The sequence below is a fragment of the Melospiza melodia genome, chromosome 11 (assembly GCF_035770615.1).
Source record: "Melospiza melodia melodia isolate bMelMel2 chromosome 11, bMelMel2.pri, whole genome shotgun sequence".
In the NCBI taxonomy this organism is placed as follows: Eukaryota; Metazoa; Chordata; class Aves; order Passeriformes; family Passerellidae; genus Melospiza; species Melospiza melodia.
In genome coordinates, this window is record NC_086204.1 from 5,187,295 (window position 1) to 5,203,689 (window position 16,395).

Here is a 16,395-nt window from a genome sequence, read left to right on the forward strand (position 1 = left end):
ATTTGGGACAACTGGCACAGATGGGATGGATAACTCTCACATAGCTGCTCATTCAGTCCTTTTGTCACTGGACAATAGCTTTTGCTGCCATAACAGGCTTCTGGATGGCTGAAGCCAGATAAAATGAATCCTACCTCTTGGTGCCCACCTGCACCTCTGCAGATCTCTCCCACTGTCTGAACATCCCATTCTCCAAGGTCCACTTCCACACTTTATCCCCCACAGCTGCTGCATGAGGAAGGCTGCACCTTCACAGCCAGCAGTGGGAGAGGGAAATGCAGGGCACCCCAGCTCACAGGGAAAACCTTATTTAGCCTCTTTCCCTTCTGCCAGGAACAGGGACCTCCCACAGTATCTCCTTGTGCTTCACTAATTTTACTGGCAGAAAGCTGTTGCCTCCATTTTTCATAACTTTTTTGCTGCAATTTAAACCAATAGCTTCTCGTCTTTTTCTCAAGAGACAGGTTTTTTTTCCTTTGGGGGTGGTTTTTGATATATTTGGAACCTGTTTCTACACCTTCTCCTCAGTCTGCTCTTGGTAAACTGCCCCAGCTCCCTGGTCTTCCTATGCTGGCTAATTTTTCCACACTCACACAGTAAGTTTTCAGTATTTGGGAGGCCACTGAAAACCAAGATTCATCCATCTCCACAAGCTGATTGTCAGCATCCAACAGAAGAGCCCACAACCTGATTGGGAGCAGCCTCACAGAGAAGAACTTGGGGATAGCAGTGAGTGATCTGCACTCACAGCCTCCCCTCTGAAAAAAGGCTGAGAGAATTGGGGTTGCTCAGCCTGGCAAACTCCGGGGAGACCTTATTGCAGCTTTTCAATATCTAAAGGAGACTTTAAAAAAATGGAGACTTTTACCAGACCATGTCATAATTTGACAAGGGGGAATGGCTTCCAACTGACAGAGGGCAGGTTTGACTAGATATTAGGAAGAGATTCTAAACTATGAAGGTGATGAGGCCCTGGCACAGGTTGCCCAGAGATGCCATGAATTTAATGCCCCATCCATGGAAGTGTTCAAGGCCAGGCTGGATGGGGCTTGGAGCAGTCCAGTCTAAGGTGTCCCTGCCTATGGCAAGGGTTTGGAACTATATGATCTTTAGGGTCCCTTCCAATCTAAACCATTCTGGGATCCTCAGACCATGATTTGGGCTTTAGAAAAATGTCCCTGCTTTCCTAAAGAAACACAACTCCAAAGGTAGGGAAGTTCAGTGGGGCAGGGGATCCCCAGCATCTCTGGAAATCACATCACACCAGCTTGAGTGCCAAAAACAGGGCTGGGGGAAGCTGAAGTCTGAACGTTGGCCCAGTGTGTGGGTGCTTATGTATTGGCATAATAGAGAACACATTTCCCAAACGGAATAAATCATTTTTTTGCCAATAAGTTAATTGTTGAACACTGCCTCTCTTCAAATTATTCATGAACAGATGACAACTTTCTCTAATCATTAGTCCTAATTATTCACTCCATCTCTCCTATTAATAACATGCAGGCAGCAGACTGACAGTAAACAGCTCCATGCAATTATTTTGCTTAGTGAAGTTTGAAACAGAAGCAGTGCCAGGTATTTCTGAAGGGGCACAGATTGCATGGCACATCCCTTCTTACCCACCACGTGGCTATGAAATCGTAGAACCGCATTTCTGGTGTGAATGCCCCCATTTGCAAAAGGAATGTGTGCCAAAAAGCTGCTGGTTCCCAGGCTCAAAGGCATTTGTTTGAATATCATTGAACAGCGAACACAAAGAAGGACCAAAGCAAATATATTTTGCAGTGCTCAATAAATCACCAACCTCAACTTTTCAGGAAACAGCTTTCTCCAGATCCACAGTGTATCTGTATATTGACAATGAGAGAATCTCCCACCTGAAACTAGGAGTGATTTATTGCAAGAGTACATGCAGAGTATCCAATATTTAATTAGCATGATGTCAATTAGCCACATCACATTGGTTTCCTCCATTCACACCAAGATCTAAACATAATAAGGCACCTGAGCTGTATTTGCAACCCTCTGTCTTTCTTTCCTTGTTACCTGGACAAGGTTTCTGGACAACACTACATCATCAGTAAGTTGCTTTAAGCTTAATGGTTTTAAGAGCATTTGAGGTTGTAGCCCTAGATTTCACCTTTAGCAGGAAATAGAAATAGGAATCTCCTTTATATATAGAGACCTAAATTTAAAGCCTTAAGGCAGGCAAAAATTGACTGCTCCCAAGCATGCACTCATCCCCTGGAAGCAGGAGCTGCAGCATTAACCCAGGACAAAAATCCCTGCAAGAGAAAACGCATTGACTTCTGATGGGGAGAGCTCCTGTCTTGGTTTTAAATTCACTCAAGATGCAGAGTTTATTCAATTATCAGCTGTCTTCAAACCGGAATGTGGCTTCACTCCAAATATCAGCTGGGCAGGGGAGATGACGACAACCAGGTTAACCCTTTGTTTACCTTCCAGCTAGACTGAGGGGGGGCAGCAGGATGGCACTGAGCAATTTGGCATACATCCACCATGCATCTCCAAGGTTAAAGCTCTTGGCTCGGTCCCTCATGCGCAGAAAGGGATTTGACACTGGCTATGCCTAGGAGGACAGGTGGGAAAAAAATCCATGTGGTGTGGTACCCAATGGGAGGATGCTCTGTTCACAAGCCCCTTTTTGTAAGGAGACCCCATGCAGTACAAAGGACTCTCTGTCCTCAGGGGAGACCCAGGGCTGTAAAAACAAAGAGAGACACCGGGAAAGCGTCTGGTTCATTATTCCCCTCTGAAAACCCCTCCAGCTTTTTAAAGGAAGTCTCTGGCTATGAGGGGGGTGTGGATTAAGACTGAGATTCATTGGAAGAGGCAAAGGGGAGAGCTGGCAAGATTTAAATCCTCCCCAGATGCCTTGGGAAGCATGGAGGGTTTTGGGCTGGCAGCCGGGCCCACATGCCAGCAGATGGGGCTCCTGGGAGAGGTCAGAGCTGCAGCAGCACAGAACACTTTGCTCCTCCAGGATGCATCTGAGAAGCACCACTTCCCTAAAGCAGAGGTTACTTTAATGCCACTGGTTTTGTGGGGCTGTAGAGCCATAATCACCAGTGCTCTGGAGAGCAGCAAGAAGCTGGATATAAAGCAAGCACCAAGCAGTACAGTTTTTTGAGTGCAGCTCAAAGTCTATATTCAGCCATAAGTACAAATTCTGCTAGAGCAGGAAGGCTAAACTCTGTTTGGGATATTAGAACCCAGACTGCTGGTTTCTGGGAATTCCCTCTGTGTTACACTGTGTGGTGGTGGAACAGCAGGCCAGAGCCCTTACAAACTGAACCCTGACTTGAACTGACAGAAGCCGTGAGAAAGCTGATGGGTCTTTGTGAGAACAGAGGCTGCAGCAGTGAAAAACAACTTTTTTTCCTTCAGAAAAACTCTAGGGCTGTGGAAAACAACCTGCTTTCCCTGAGAAAGAACTCCGGGACTGTGAAAAACACTAGCCACCTGTATAAACTGTTTTTACACCGTTAGGTAGGAGAATGAAAACAGTATGTCACAAACAACTCTCTGTGCACATACACACAGGGGGATTGAGTGACTGATCAATACAGGGTGACGACTTGTTACTGATCAATTTGGGATAGACAAGGGATGCTTTAAAACTCTGTATGAAGAGATGCATGAATAAACTGGGATCTTCTCCTTTTTGGCTCCATAAAAAAGTGCATCCTGCATCTTTCAGTGACACACTGTTCTGACCTGAAGCTCACAGCACCACCCTTGCCTCTTGCTGCTGGCTGGATGCTCCTGCCGAGCAGGATTTGCTCTCGAGGGAGCCGGGCAGCAGAGCCCTTCCCGGCAGCAGGCAGAGATGGGAAGCTGCATCTGTCCCCCGTGAGAAGGGTGGTAAATGGCCTCTTGCCTTTGTCATTACCTCGCAGAGAGGAGTCTGGCAAGCAGCAGGCTGCGACAACAGGGTACGGAGCATCTTCACCTGGGCTGAGTTTGCCCTCTGATGGCAAGCGCTGGTACTGAGAAGCAGCATCTCCCAGAACCTTGTTTTCCGTACTCCAGCTAATCTCCCGATGCTAAAGCAGCATGTGAGAGTGCTGCTGCCATGAAGGCATCCTCAGCTCCCAGGCTGAAGGTTTTCCCAGTGAGGGCAGCTTCTGGTTGGCAATAACAGCCTAAATTGTGCCCTGCCTTACACAGGGCTGGGGGACAGGGGTGGCAGAGACCAACTGAGGCAAGGCAGGGATGCTACAGCAGCTCAAAGGGGGTCAGAAGGCCACAGAAAGTTTTTGTATGGATTACTTTAAAAAAGAAGCAGAAAAACAAAGGAAACTAAACTCCTATGAAGACAGGCTGGGAGAATGGGGAGCGTTCAGCCTGAAAAAGAGAAGAGCCAGAAAGATCCTAGGGTCAAAAGGGACTCCAGGAGAACTGGAGAGGGACCTTGGGAAAGAGCCTAGGGTGGCAGGACAAGGGGGAATGGCTTCACACTGACAAAGGGCAGATTTAAACAGGATACTAGGAAGAAATTCTTCCCTATGAGGATGGTGGCACACTAGAACAGGTTACCCCATCCCTGCAAGTGTTCAAGTGTTGTCTTATATATTACAAAAGTTCTATAATCACTATGGTACATGAATTCCATAGTGCCAGAGTTTCATACCTCCTTGATGTTTCTCACAGACAGCTCCTCTAAGTACTGACTGTTCTTGACCCTCACAGCAGCCATCTGACTCCAGATCCCACCAATCCACTCTTTTATAACACTGTTCTTATTGGCTACAGGTGTTGCCTGTTATCAGCTGGCCTGCTCCTAATCGTTAGTAATAGGGTCCAGCTGCAGCTTGTTGGGGGATAAGATCACATTCTGCATTACCCATACTGTGTCCCCCTACATTCAAGGCCAGGTTGGATGAGGCTTGGAGGACCCTGGGCCAATGAAAATTGTCCCTGCCCATGGCAGGGGGTTAGGACTAGATAATCTTTAAGGTCCTTTCAGCCCAAACCATTCTATGACTTTCTACCAGCCATCCACAGCTTACCCCAAACCAACAGCTGACTCTTTTGAGGGGGTTCTTGCAGCACTAACACCTGTCACCTGCCATCCACCCAGCCTAGCAGAGACAGCAGGCAGGGGAAGCAGCCATGGAGCTGAGGGCTGCCCCATGCAGGGGACAAGCCAAGAGCCCAGGGTAACCCCAGCCCAGCAGGGAGGGCTGGGTTCTGGTACAGGGTCCACCAGCTCTTCGACGCAGCAGAGGAATCAGGTCCTCAGCCCATCAGACGAGGCAGGACTGGAAACCAGCTACCAACAGCAGAGGCACCAGGTCCCACCCATTGAGAGGGTTAGGCACCATCACCCTACATCCTAAGGAGGAGAGAAGTCCTGGGATTACTACAAATACAGAGTCTGAGCCAACTGCCAGAGGATGTGCGTGTGGAGCTCCCAGATGAGGCTGCTCAAGGCAAGCAACATTTCTTGTCCCCACAAGGTCCTGACACCTGGCGTGATGCTGCCTCTCCTCTATTTCTCTGCTGAAAGAGAGAAGCTGTGGTTGCCCCAAGCCTGGGAGTGTTCAGGGCCAGACTGGATGGAGCTGGGAGCAGCCTGCTCCAGTGGAAGGTGTCCCTGTCCATAGAAAGGGGGACTGGATGATCATTAAAGTCCCTTCCAACACAAACCATTCTGTGGTTCTATGACTTGTGCTTTCCATAATAATAAAGGAGGGAGCTTTCAGAGACAGCAGCACATGCTCATGTTCAAAGACCCAAATGCAGTCCACTAAATAGACTTATTTAATACTGTAAAGGCACATAACTACATCAATGCCATCACATTTTGTGGGAGAGAAATCAGCCTAAGGATTATTACAGTTAGACAAGAAGGTAATTAGATATGGTGTGTTAGCTGTGTGGGAGTGACAAGGGGGATTGAGTTTGTGGGGTGTCAATGGGAACAGGTAAGGAACAGCTGAGCCTTCCTGCTGCACTGCATGAGAGGCAGAGAGCTTGGCAGAGCTTCAGCATCCCAAGACAGACCTGGGGTTGTACAAGCTGAGTCCAGGTCAAGCCAGTGTGTGTGGGAAACCATCCCTATCCATGCTTATACTGAGCAGAGGGTTTAGTTAATATTTGCCTAGGAAACCTCCTCCTAATAGGAGGTCAAACACTCTTGGAGCAAAAGGACACGCCTTAAGGGAAACTTCACTCTACCCCCAGACACATCTCTTATACTGTGGTGCCTAATAATAAGATGGTATAATTTTTTCCTGTGTAGAGGGAATTCCATAATTCTGAGGAGTGCATCAGGTATTTCTGCTGCTGCAGGTCAGGTTCCTCTGTAGCTTTGCTTCAGTGCACACACATTAAAACAGCAGTTCCATGGACATTTCTCTTCAGGTCTCTGTAGAGCCTAGAAACTTTGAAGGCAGTATTTCAGTATAACAGAAAAATCACCAAATTATTTTAACCTCATTTTGTTCAATCAAGTGAAAATTTCTCCTCAGAAGAGCAGAATGATGTAATTGTTTTGCAGTGCAAAGATGACACTTCTACCATATACCTCTTGTTTGTTTTTTTTTTGTTTTTTTTTTTTTTTTTGCTTTAAAAGAGCTGATCATTTTAAACACAGAAATAAATTTAAATATTTTATTTTTGCTGATTCTTGGTTTCTGAAAGGGGTTAAACCATTTTTGCTTTAAATCCCCATATCAGCTTGGAGCTAGCCTAAGGCTGAGGCATCACATTTCATCTTGCAAGTGGCAAAGGTGTTGCTATAAAGCATTGAAAAAAATCTTTATTTTAAGAACTCTGTATAATCCTAAATAGAGCAGATGTCTCTAAGCATCCTCCCTCCTAGCACTACTTGCTTTTGCACTATTAAACTAGAAAAGAAATTAAAAAATCAACCAACCAGCTCAGTCCCCCACAGCTCCTGCTCTTCTCATATCCCAAGCAGCCCTGAGTTAACCTAAATTGTATATTTTAACAACAAAATAATCTTTCAGAGTCAAGTCTCAGGTGGTGAGAGCTTCTATATGACCCATTAGTTCCTATCCCTGGATCAAAGCATGGTCACTCAGTGCATCATGCCCTTCCTCAAGGATCTTCTCTGTGGAGATGTCTGCTGTTGGCAGGGAGTCCTGAGCTGTGTTCCTCCATCCCCTCCAGATCCCCAGTCTCTGTGCCTGGCTGCAGGAACTGAAATTCAGAGATATGTCCTGGTTTCTCCCAGTAAACCAGGGAAGGAGGCACCTGATGGGGAGGAACTAGGTCTCCTGAATGGCTTTGCTGCAGGTTCACTGCAGAAGTTGCTGACAGCCTAATTTTCAGATTTATGGAGCATTAAGAATTCCCATTGACTCTGTAACCAGGTGATGAATCTGTCTACGCTTCATTTTTCTCAGCTATAAAATGGAAGAAATGGCATTTCTATCACGGACTAGCTGAGAGGTTAATGCAATGATTATTAATAAAGTTCCCTAATAACCTCTGGAGCAGCAATTCCCAAGCCAGGGTGGCAGCTCCTAGCAGGGTTTGCTGAGCTCCTGAATGGACTAACGGACCCAGTGGAAATTAGGTGGCGGCAGCAGGCTCAGAAATGGAAGTAGAAGCAATTTTCCTAATGAGTCATCAACAATGCAGAGCCTGGAGCCTGGGAGGTGACTGTCACTTCCCCCAGACACACAGCCCATGGATCACTCTGTGTGGAAGAAGTCTCAGTCTCCCTGCAGGATGATCCATGCAGAATATCCTTAATGATTTCCATGGCTGCAGTTGCTTGTTGCACAGGTAAATGGAGCTGCAGCTGCCACAAACTCAGAGGTTGTATTAAATAAGATTTATGTACCCAAAAGAGCAGAATCTTACACTGCTATTAAAGATCATTCATCTATAGACAGTACTTGGCTTCTCCTTCCTTTAATGCCACGGGTAGTGTGTCTTCTCTCTTTGCACAGGATCAGAACTGATACTTTGCTGGGATGTTGTCAGTGACTGGCTTCAGAGGCTAAAACATACAGAAAAGTTAGAGCAGATTCCTCCAGTCAGTCTTACAAAATGTACATCTGTCAGAAATACTAGTTTCTTTGTGTAAAATAACCACTAAGGACAATAGCTGAAGACAGCTTATCTTAAAGAAACTGATTTGTTTGCACCTAAGTTTGAGGCCACTTGGGAATAGGTGATATTTGCTTTCCATGCTTGATCCACACACATTTGAAGGCAGGCAGACCTATCTCCATTGAGACTAAGTGAGGAAACACAGGCAATCCTCTGAAGCAGGACCTATGACGGTGTGCTACGTGAGGGTGCAGCTGTCCCACACCAAAACCTTCCCCTCTGTGCTGAGCCTATCCTGAGTTGTGCTCCAGTGCAGGACTCTGGCACACTGCTGGCTGCAGGAGACAGAGAAACCTCTCACACTGATCCATCCTGTTTCACTCTTGTACCCCGGCCACTGACAGTAATCACTGTGCTGTTGATACCTGGACTAAATCAAACAATTTCTTAGAGCTCATCTTGTGCTAACAAGAATTAGAAGATAATTTAAAAATCACTGTTCTGGCTGCAGTGAACTTTACAACTGGAAGACTTTTTCCATGTCCTTTTTCCTGATACAATACACAGGTATCTCCAGTAAGTGGCACATTAACCTTCCCTTAGGAATACATGGATCGTGGAAGGGGTAATGCAAGGTAACCCCAGGAAAGAAGTGTCTCCAGGAGCCAGAGGCTGCTCCCAATGCACCTGGGCATTGGGAAATGAAGTGAAAAGAAGGTGTTCACTCAGAGGGTCTCCAAGAGCTCATAATGGTATCCTAAAGCTCAGGAACCAGGGAGCTCTTCCCAAGTGCTGGGAGTCACACCCATTGCCAGGGCTGTGGGTGCAGGGGATGTTGTGAAGGCCAGTTATGTACAGGCATAAATGCTCCTATATTTGACCTTTAACAGCTTTTGCTTGTGTCATTTTTTCCTCTCTGGAGCAGTCAGTAATGGCATCAGCAAGACTTTTTAAGGATCAGCCAGTATTTCAGTGTGAAGCATGGGGTTGTGCTATTGCCAATACTGCTGCTTACTGCTTCTGAAAGTCTATTGTAGCCACTCATCCATAAAGTTTTTGATCCCTCTGGAAGAGAAGGAAATGAGACTTCCCTTTCTCTTAGCAATAGAAAATAAGATGCACGCAGACACCAACAGCCAGGCTGAAAGAATGGTCTAAATAACAGCAATTCTCTTTTGCTTCCACTGAAAACAAGGGGAATCACTACACTTCAATGATTTTATGGAGCTAGTATTGAGTAACAAGGCTATTTACAGAAAGCAGAGGAACCTAATGACTTTTAAAAAAATCCAACCCCCAAAAAATACCCACTAAAAAGAGTCCCCAAAACTATATTAAAAATATTTTTAATAACGGCAACAAAGAGTTAAATCATGGGAGTGACTCTAATGGCAGATGTCAGCTTGTAAAGGTGAGACTGCTGAGCTGGATCTCACAGGGACTCTAACTTTGAATTTCCTGGCTTGAATCGGATTCCTCAGAGACATTTTGGGTTTTGCTGACTGCCTTGGTGATTTTTCCCAACATGAGAGATAAACCTACAGAGGCAAACACCCAATGGCATTCCAGCACCTCTGAGAGGGGAGGTCAGGAGATGCACTGCACAGCTCTACCCCTTCAGCTGCATCCCCAGGGTAAATCCAGAGCCGCCTTTTGCCGTGCTGCCCTTGGGACATTTGTCATCCAGCATCCCTGCTGCATGCCTGGGAGGTCTCCTGACCAATACTGCCTACCTGAAGCACCCTTTTCTCTCTCTCAGACCAGTTTTACCAGCTCCCATACTGGTTTTACAGCTTGCTCTGCTGTCCCTGCTGGGAGGAGTGCTGCAGTGCCGATCTTTCTGGGCGTTTTCCCATACCTGGGTTTAGGGTTACCCTCCTCTGGGAATGCCCCGGTGTTTCTCCAGCTGCCTCCTCCACTCTAACAAGTAAAGCTGACTGCAGATAATAGTTACTCAATGCAAAGGAGGCAATGTGTTTCCATAGGCTGTTGAAAGAGAAATTAAAGGGAACAGCAGCTATCTCTCCACAGGACTTCTGGCCCAGCCAAGGAGTTGACAAATGCTGTGTTTAACGAGCTTTTCAGTTTGATTTGCAAAAGGCTGGGTCTGGGGACAACATTTCTCCTAACACCCAAAACATCTTTGGGGCATCCTTTATCAACACTTTACTAATGAACTTGTGCAGAAACTGGTCTGTCCTTGCTCTGTAAAACTCAGGCCTGCTGTTGAGAAAGAGGAACCCAACAGGCCGTGGTCCTCACCATTGGGATTCCCACCCACCCAGGCCGCAGAGAGCTGGCACAAACCTGGGGAAAGCTGTTCACTCATCACCAGACATCTTTCACAGAATCATAGAATTATTTAGGTTGGAAAATACCTCCAAGATCATCTAGTCCAACCTGTGAGTGATCACCACCTTATCACCCAGACTAGAGCACTGAGTGCCATGTCCAGTCACTTCTTGAACAGCTCCAGGGATGGGGACACCACCACCGTGGGCAGCCTATTCTAATGCCTAACAACCTTTTTCATGAAGAAATTCTTCCTGATGTCCAACCTTAACCTCCTCTGACCAGGTTGTGGTCGTTTCCTCTTCTCCTGTCACTTGTTACCTGAGAGCAGAGCCTGATCCCCACATGGCTACCCCCTCCTATCAGGGGTTTTTAGAGTGATAAAGTCCTCCCTGAGCCTCTTTTTCATCAGCATGAGCCCCCAGAGGTCCCTCAGCTGCTCCTCAGAGGACTTGTCCTCCAGCCCCTTTCCCAGCCCTGTTGCCCTTCTCTGGAGCCACTCCAGCCCCTCAAAGTCTTTATTGCAGTGAGAGGCCCAGAATTGGACAGAGCACTTGAGGTGAGGCTGCTGCACCCTCAGGTCCTCCTCCACTTCTCCTCCAGTCTGTTGCACTGCCTGGGATTCTTGTGGCCCAAGCACAGACTGGGCACTTGTTGAACCTCACTCAGTTGGCCTCAGTCCATGGATCCATTTCTTTGTGTGGGGCATGGGATAAAGCTCAGCATGCTTAAAGCTGCCTTTTGGGGTACGTATCTAAGGTGAAGAACATCCTGAGACAGATCAGCCCTGCCCTTCACAGGATCTCTTTGTGGTGCTGGGGACTCAGGGAGAGTCTCTGAGTGACAGCCTGGCACATTTCCCTCTGAGGCATGGCTACCTTCCCCTCAGTGTTATGAAGGAGATCACAGAATCACAGACTCAGGTTGGAAAATACCCATGAGCCCCCCAAAAAAGACCCATGATGAAATAAACAGGGCAGGAGATCTTTTTCCTTTTTTATGCCTTTATTAAAAGTGATCAGCTCCAGCTCGGTAGTGGAGAACCGACAGGTCACACTCATGCCACCACCGCTTCCAGGAGTGACAGAGGAGGAGAAAAAGTGCAGCTTTGTCTATTGGTATGCAGGCAAAGTAGGGCCTTCCATCCTCAAGAGAGCTTCAGGAGATTCCCGATCTTCCAGTTTTCGAAGTCCTCCGTCTAACCGACATCTTTTAGGTTAGGGGTGAAAAGGATCTTAGCAGACACTGGATTCTGTTCCTCACGTCTAGACATCACTTTGATTCGTCAATTTTGTGTTGGCTCATTGTTTTTAGGGGTTTTTTGCGAGGTTTGGTGAGGGGCTTCTCCTTTTACACCCTGGTTCCGATGTCATTTGCACGCCGACTCGATGTCCCCTCCTCTTCACCGTCCTGGGTGCCATCCTCCAGGAAGCAGCAGGGTGCCACTCGACAAAAGGGGGAATTCTGAACCATCAAGGACAGGTGGTTAACGAAAACGACAGGTGATTACAATAACAAACAGTTAGAACTCCACCCAGGCAGCAACTAGCCCAACCTGTGAACTCTGCAACCTTTTAAAAAAATTGGCAGCTTTTCTACTCATAACACATGAGGTCATTGAGCTCAGCTTATGACCCAAAACCGCCAACCAGATCATGGAACTGAGTACCATGCACCACATGCAGTGTTTCCTTAAACACCTTCAAGGACAGTGACTCCCCCGCCTCCCTGGGCAGCCCATTCCAATACATAACCACCCTTTAGCGTGAAAAAATTCCTCCCTATGTCCAGCCTGAACCTCCCCTGGCTCAGCCTGGGACTATGTCCAACCCTCACCTGGCCACGACCCCTTGTCAGGTGGTCGCAGGGAGCGAGAAGGTCCCCCTGAGCTCCCTTTTCTACAAGCTGAGCCCCACCAGCTCCCTCGGCCGCTCAACAGATTTGTGCCTCAGGACTGCGCACCACTAGATGTGGTGTCAGAAGGAGCAGCTTAAGGTACAGCCAGAAGCTCCTGACCCGCGCTCCGAGGCTGTGAGAGGAAATCCACAGCCCCCAGCAGCCCCGGCTGCCGCCGGTCCCTGAGGGGAGCGCAGCTTGGCCCCGCCCTGCCCCGCCCCTCAGGGGCGCGGCCCTGCCCCGCGCACGCGCGGCCGGGCTGTCCGCCTGTCAATAAAGCTTGAACAAGCGCCGCGCCGGGGCCGCCGTTTTGGTTTGGATTTTTTATTTTTTTTTAATTGTGGGATTTTCTCCTTTTTCTTTTTTTTTTTCTTTTTTTCTTTTTTTTGTCCCTTCCCCCTCTTTTTATTTTTTTTCTTTGAAGGAACTTAATTTTTCTCCGTGCGCACGGGGATGCGCTGAGGCCGCTCCGCCCGGCCCGGCCCGGCCTCGGCATGTCGAGCAGCCGCCCGCCGCACCCCGCCGTGCCGCCCGCCGCCACACCGGCCTCCTCTTCCTCCTCTTCCTCGTCATCCTCCTCCTCCTCTTCGGCGGCCATGGCCCCCGGCTCGTCCTCCTCGGGCCGCGCCGCCGCGCCGCCCGTGCTGGTGGCGGCGGCCGTGTCGGGGTCGGGCGCGGGGCTGGCCCGGCTGGCGGCGGGGGCGGCGCGGCCCGGCGGCTCCTCCGCGGCGCCGGGGGGCGGCGGCAGGAAGAGGCCGCTGCTCACCCCGCTCTGCAACGGGCTCATGAACTCCTACGAGGACAAGAGCAACGACTTCGTGTGGTGAGGGCGATATGTCGCTGGGGGAAGCCGGGGCGCCGCCATGCCATCGGGAAGCCTGGGGAGTGTGTGTGGAATAGCGGCGGGAGGAGGGAGCAGCCGGCAGCCCCTCCTGGCGCTGGAGCGGCTGCTGCCCTCCGGGGATTGTGGCTTTGGGCTTTTCCCTCTTTTGTGCCTCTCTCTGTCTGAAATGGTGTGGCCAGCAGGGCCAGGGAAGCGATTGTCCCTCTGTGCTGGGCTCTGCTGAGGCCGCACCTCCAGTCCTGTGTCCACTTCTGGGCCTCTCAATTCAGGAAGGACATGGAACTGTTAGAGAGGGTCCAGAAAAGGGCAGCGGGGCTGGGGAAGGGGCTGGAGCACCAGGACCAGCTGGGAGGGGAGATGGGGAGCCCAGGGAGGAGAAGCAGGTCAGAGGGGGACTTTATCACTTTTTAGAACTTTGTGCCAGGATGTTGCAGCCAGGTGGGGATCAGAGTCTCCTCTCTGTTAGCTAGCAACAGGACAAGTGGACACAGACTTAAGCTGCGCCAGGGGAGGTTTAGGTTGGATGTTAGGAAAAATTTCTTCCTAGAAGGGTTGATTATGCCCAGGGTGGTGGTGGAGTCACCATCCCTGGAGCTATTCAGAGAACAACTGAACACAGCACTCAGCTAGTTGACACCACTAGTTGATATGGTGGTATGGGGTCATAGGTTGGACTTGATCTCAGAGGTCTTTTCCAGCCTGATTCTCTGGTTTTGTCTGGTTTTAGCCCTATGTAGCAGCATTGCCTCCACCCTCTCTATTTTTAAGCAGAATCAGGTTATTCCTGGCAGGTTCCTCCTTGAGTGCCCCCAAGTTGTTGGAAAGGCCCTGCAGCACGAGATGTTCTGACAACACAGCAGCTGCCTTGCTTTCCTGGACAGTGACCTCAGGTGGTCTGGAGCCCTCTCATCTCGGGAAGAGGATTCAGCAGAGGGTTAAGTGCCCCTCTGAAGGGACTCCAAGGAGCCTCATGATTGTTGATAGCTCCAGCAAAGCTGGCTTGGTTTGCCCGTGTTGCTGGGAAAGGTTGTCTAGTTTAAAACAGCAATAAGTTTTGTGTCAGGCAGGCCCCTAAAACCAGATTAGTAGGGAATTTCTTCTGTGATGGTTTAAACATTTTTCACATGTTGTTTTCTAGCATCCAGCCATCCAGCTGTAGCTCATAGCTGGAAATCACCTTTCAGCATAATTGGCAAACTAAGGCCCATGGTGTGAGAACTGTTGGTAATTTGTAGTTTTGAAGAGAACCTGTTGCTGGGTGGGTTTCAAACCATCCAACAAAAGAAGTAGGTTTGATTTTTGTAGCTGATTGGATGTGCCAAAATGTGAGAACAGGAAGTCAGGTTAGGCCCTTAGAGAAAAAGGCAAACAGGGAAGAGTAGTGGGAGGAAGATCAAGTTGTAGGAAAGTCATGTATGGAAAGGAAATAGTAAAAAAAAAAAAAAAGATTATAAATGGGCCACAGCTTCCAAGATGATTTTGACTGCTCTAATGTAAGCTCTGACTTACAGGTGAGGATTGGATGTGAGGCATCTCCCAGAGGACAGGTATTGTCTCAAAACCCTGTGGCTTAACTGTACAGCTTGTAAAGTGTTTAGCAGAGTTGATAGGAAATACCTTTGCTGCTGAAGTGAAAACCTGAAGCTGCTAAGAAGCTAGTGGCAAGAAAAACAGTAAGTAATTCTTTTTAGGAATAAGTAACAGTCAAAAATTACTGCTTGTTACTGTAGTTAGTAGTTTGCTCAGTAGCAGAATGGGGATGAGAGGCCTGCTGTCATCGGCTGATGCCCTGCTCTGGTTCTAGGCCCTGTTAGCTGGATTTAAGAGCTCTTGGTGTGAGCTCAGTTGCCCACAAGTTTTCTGGTGATGGGGTATGAACACAATTACAAGTCCCCATTCTCCTCTGTTCCCTCTACTCTTACACTCTGGCAGTAGAGTTCTGCCAGCATGGCTCCCTGCCCTTTCCAGTCAGCTCTTATTTCCTATTTTGTTGTCTGTTGTAGAAATGAGGGGTTTGGAAAGGAAATTACACCCATAACCAATTTGTAGACTTGACATATTTTTAGATGGCTCAGAAAGCTGAGGTTCTTGCTTTTTTTTCCTGCAGGTAAGTACTGTACATGCCTTAAGGAGAAGCTGTAATTAGCTGTTTTCTCTTCATTGAGAAGCACCACTGACTGAACAAGTGAGAGGAAAGAAATCAGCCCGGTAGTACTCAGGGCAAAATGTCTTTTCTTAGTATTTACAAGAGCCACACTGAGCATACTGAAGTGCAGGTCAGAAGCTTTAAGAGCAGACAATGATTATAGTTAACTTGGGTTTTTCACTGCTCTATATTTCTGTGGGCTAAAGGGCTTGTTCTTACTTATTATTGTTCTAGCTTCAAATAACAGTATCCATCTTTTTTTAAAATTTGAGTTAGCAATACAGTTCTGTAGAAATAAACCAAACTGGGCAGCTCTGGCGTTTTGAGCAATGTTCAAGAAGGCAGGTGTGTGTTCATTTAAATAATTGATTTAAACAAGCTTTACATATCTCAATGTGAGAAACGGAAGCTTCCCCCTGTGCCCTTTTTGTCTCTGTAAGGATAATTCAAGATGCTGCCAGCTGCAGAGAGCACTTGATAGTTTTTCTGAACATGAGCTATGAGTTGCTGTTAGCCACGGCTGTAAACTCAGTGGTAGGTTGTGCCTGTACCAGGTGGAAGGTGGGAAAGAGAAAAGTTTGGGTGAGTTTTGAACATCAAGGTGCAAGTGCAAATCCTCTCAGTCATGTTAATATCAGACCTCCCTGTCTGTGTTCTGAAAGCACTGTCTCAAGTGAGGCAGAGGCTCCAGGGTAAACATTGTCATGTTTTGCTGCTTTGGGTTGTGAAATGTTTAGCAGGTGTATGCTCCGGAGTTTGCAGGTGTCTCCTGTTTGTGGTGTGTGTCACCTTCTGCCTGGAAATGTGTAACTCCAGTCAGGACTGTAGGTGGGTCTGACTTAGTGGAGAACTTTATCATAAAAGGGAAAACTTTGTTTCTCTTAGTGCAGGCTGCAGAACATAAAGGTATTTTTGTGCTGCTCCTGTAGCCAGGTGTCTTTCCACTTGCCTGGGGAGTGTCTGAGAGGGGCTTCTCTAATCAGGTGATTTTCTGCTGCCCAGCAATGTAATTGCTTAGTTTTCCCAGGCCTTGTATTAGCCCTCCCAGTTAGTGGTTGACTAAACCTCGTTAAAACCAGTTACTGTCTGCTTGGCTCCCTGCAAGGAGCGGCTCTCACCTGGCTCTTCAGTGCCTGCTCCATAGCAGTCCTTGTTTCTGAGCTCT

General features: G+C 48.0%; 1 protein-coding gene and 1 long non-coding RNA gene across 2 annotated transcripts in view; one reads left to right on the forward strand and one right to left on the reverse strand.

The window, feature by feature from the left end:
* Window positions 1–11,330: 11,330 nt before the first annotated feature.
* LOC134422766 (uncharacterized) lies at window positions 11,331–12,434 on the reverse strand. The gene is made up of 2 exons (XR_010028926.1): window positions 12,181–12,434; window positions 11,331–11,808 (listed from the first exon to the last, which is right to left on the reverse strand). It is a non-coding gene; the product is annotated as an uncharacterized LOC134422766 (long non-coding RNA).
* A 67-nt stretch (window positions 12,435–12,501) lies between these two features.
* Window positions 12,502–16,395, forward strand: part of COP1 (COP1 E3 ubiquitin ligase) — a 125,694-nt gene continuing 121,800 nt past the window's right edge. The window contains exon 1 of the mRNA XM_063165413.1: window positions 12,502–13,063. Within this exon, the coding sequence (XP_063021483.1) occupies window positions 12,735–13,063 (329 nt within the window). The 5' untranslated portion in view covers window positions 12,502–12,734. The remainder of the gene's footprint in view (window positions 13,064–16,395) is intronic.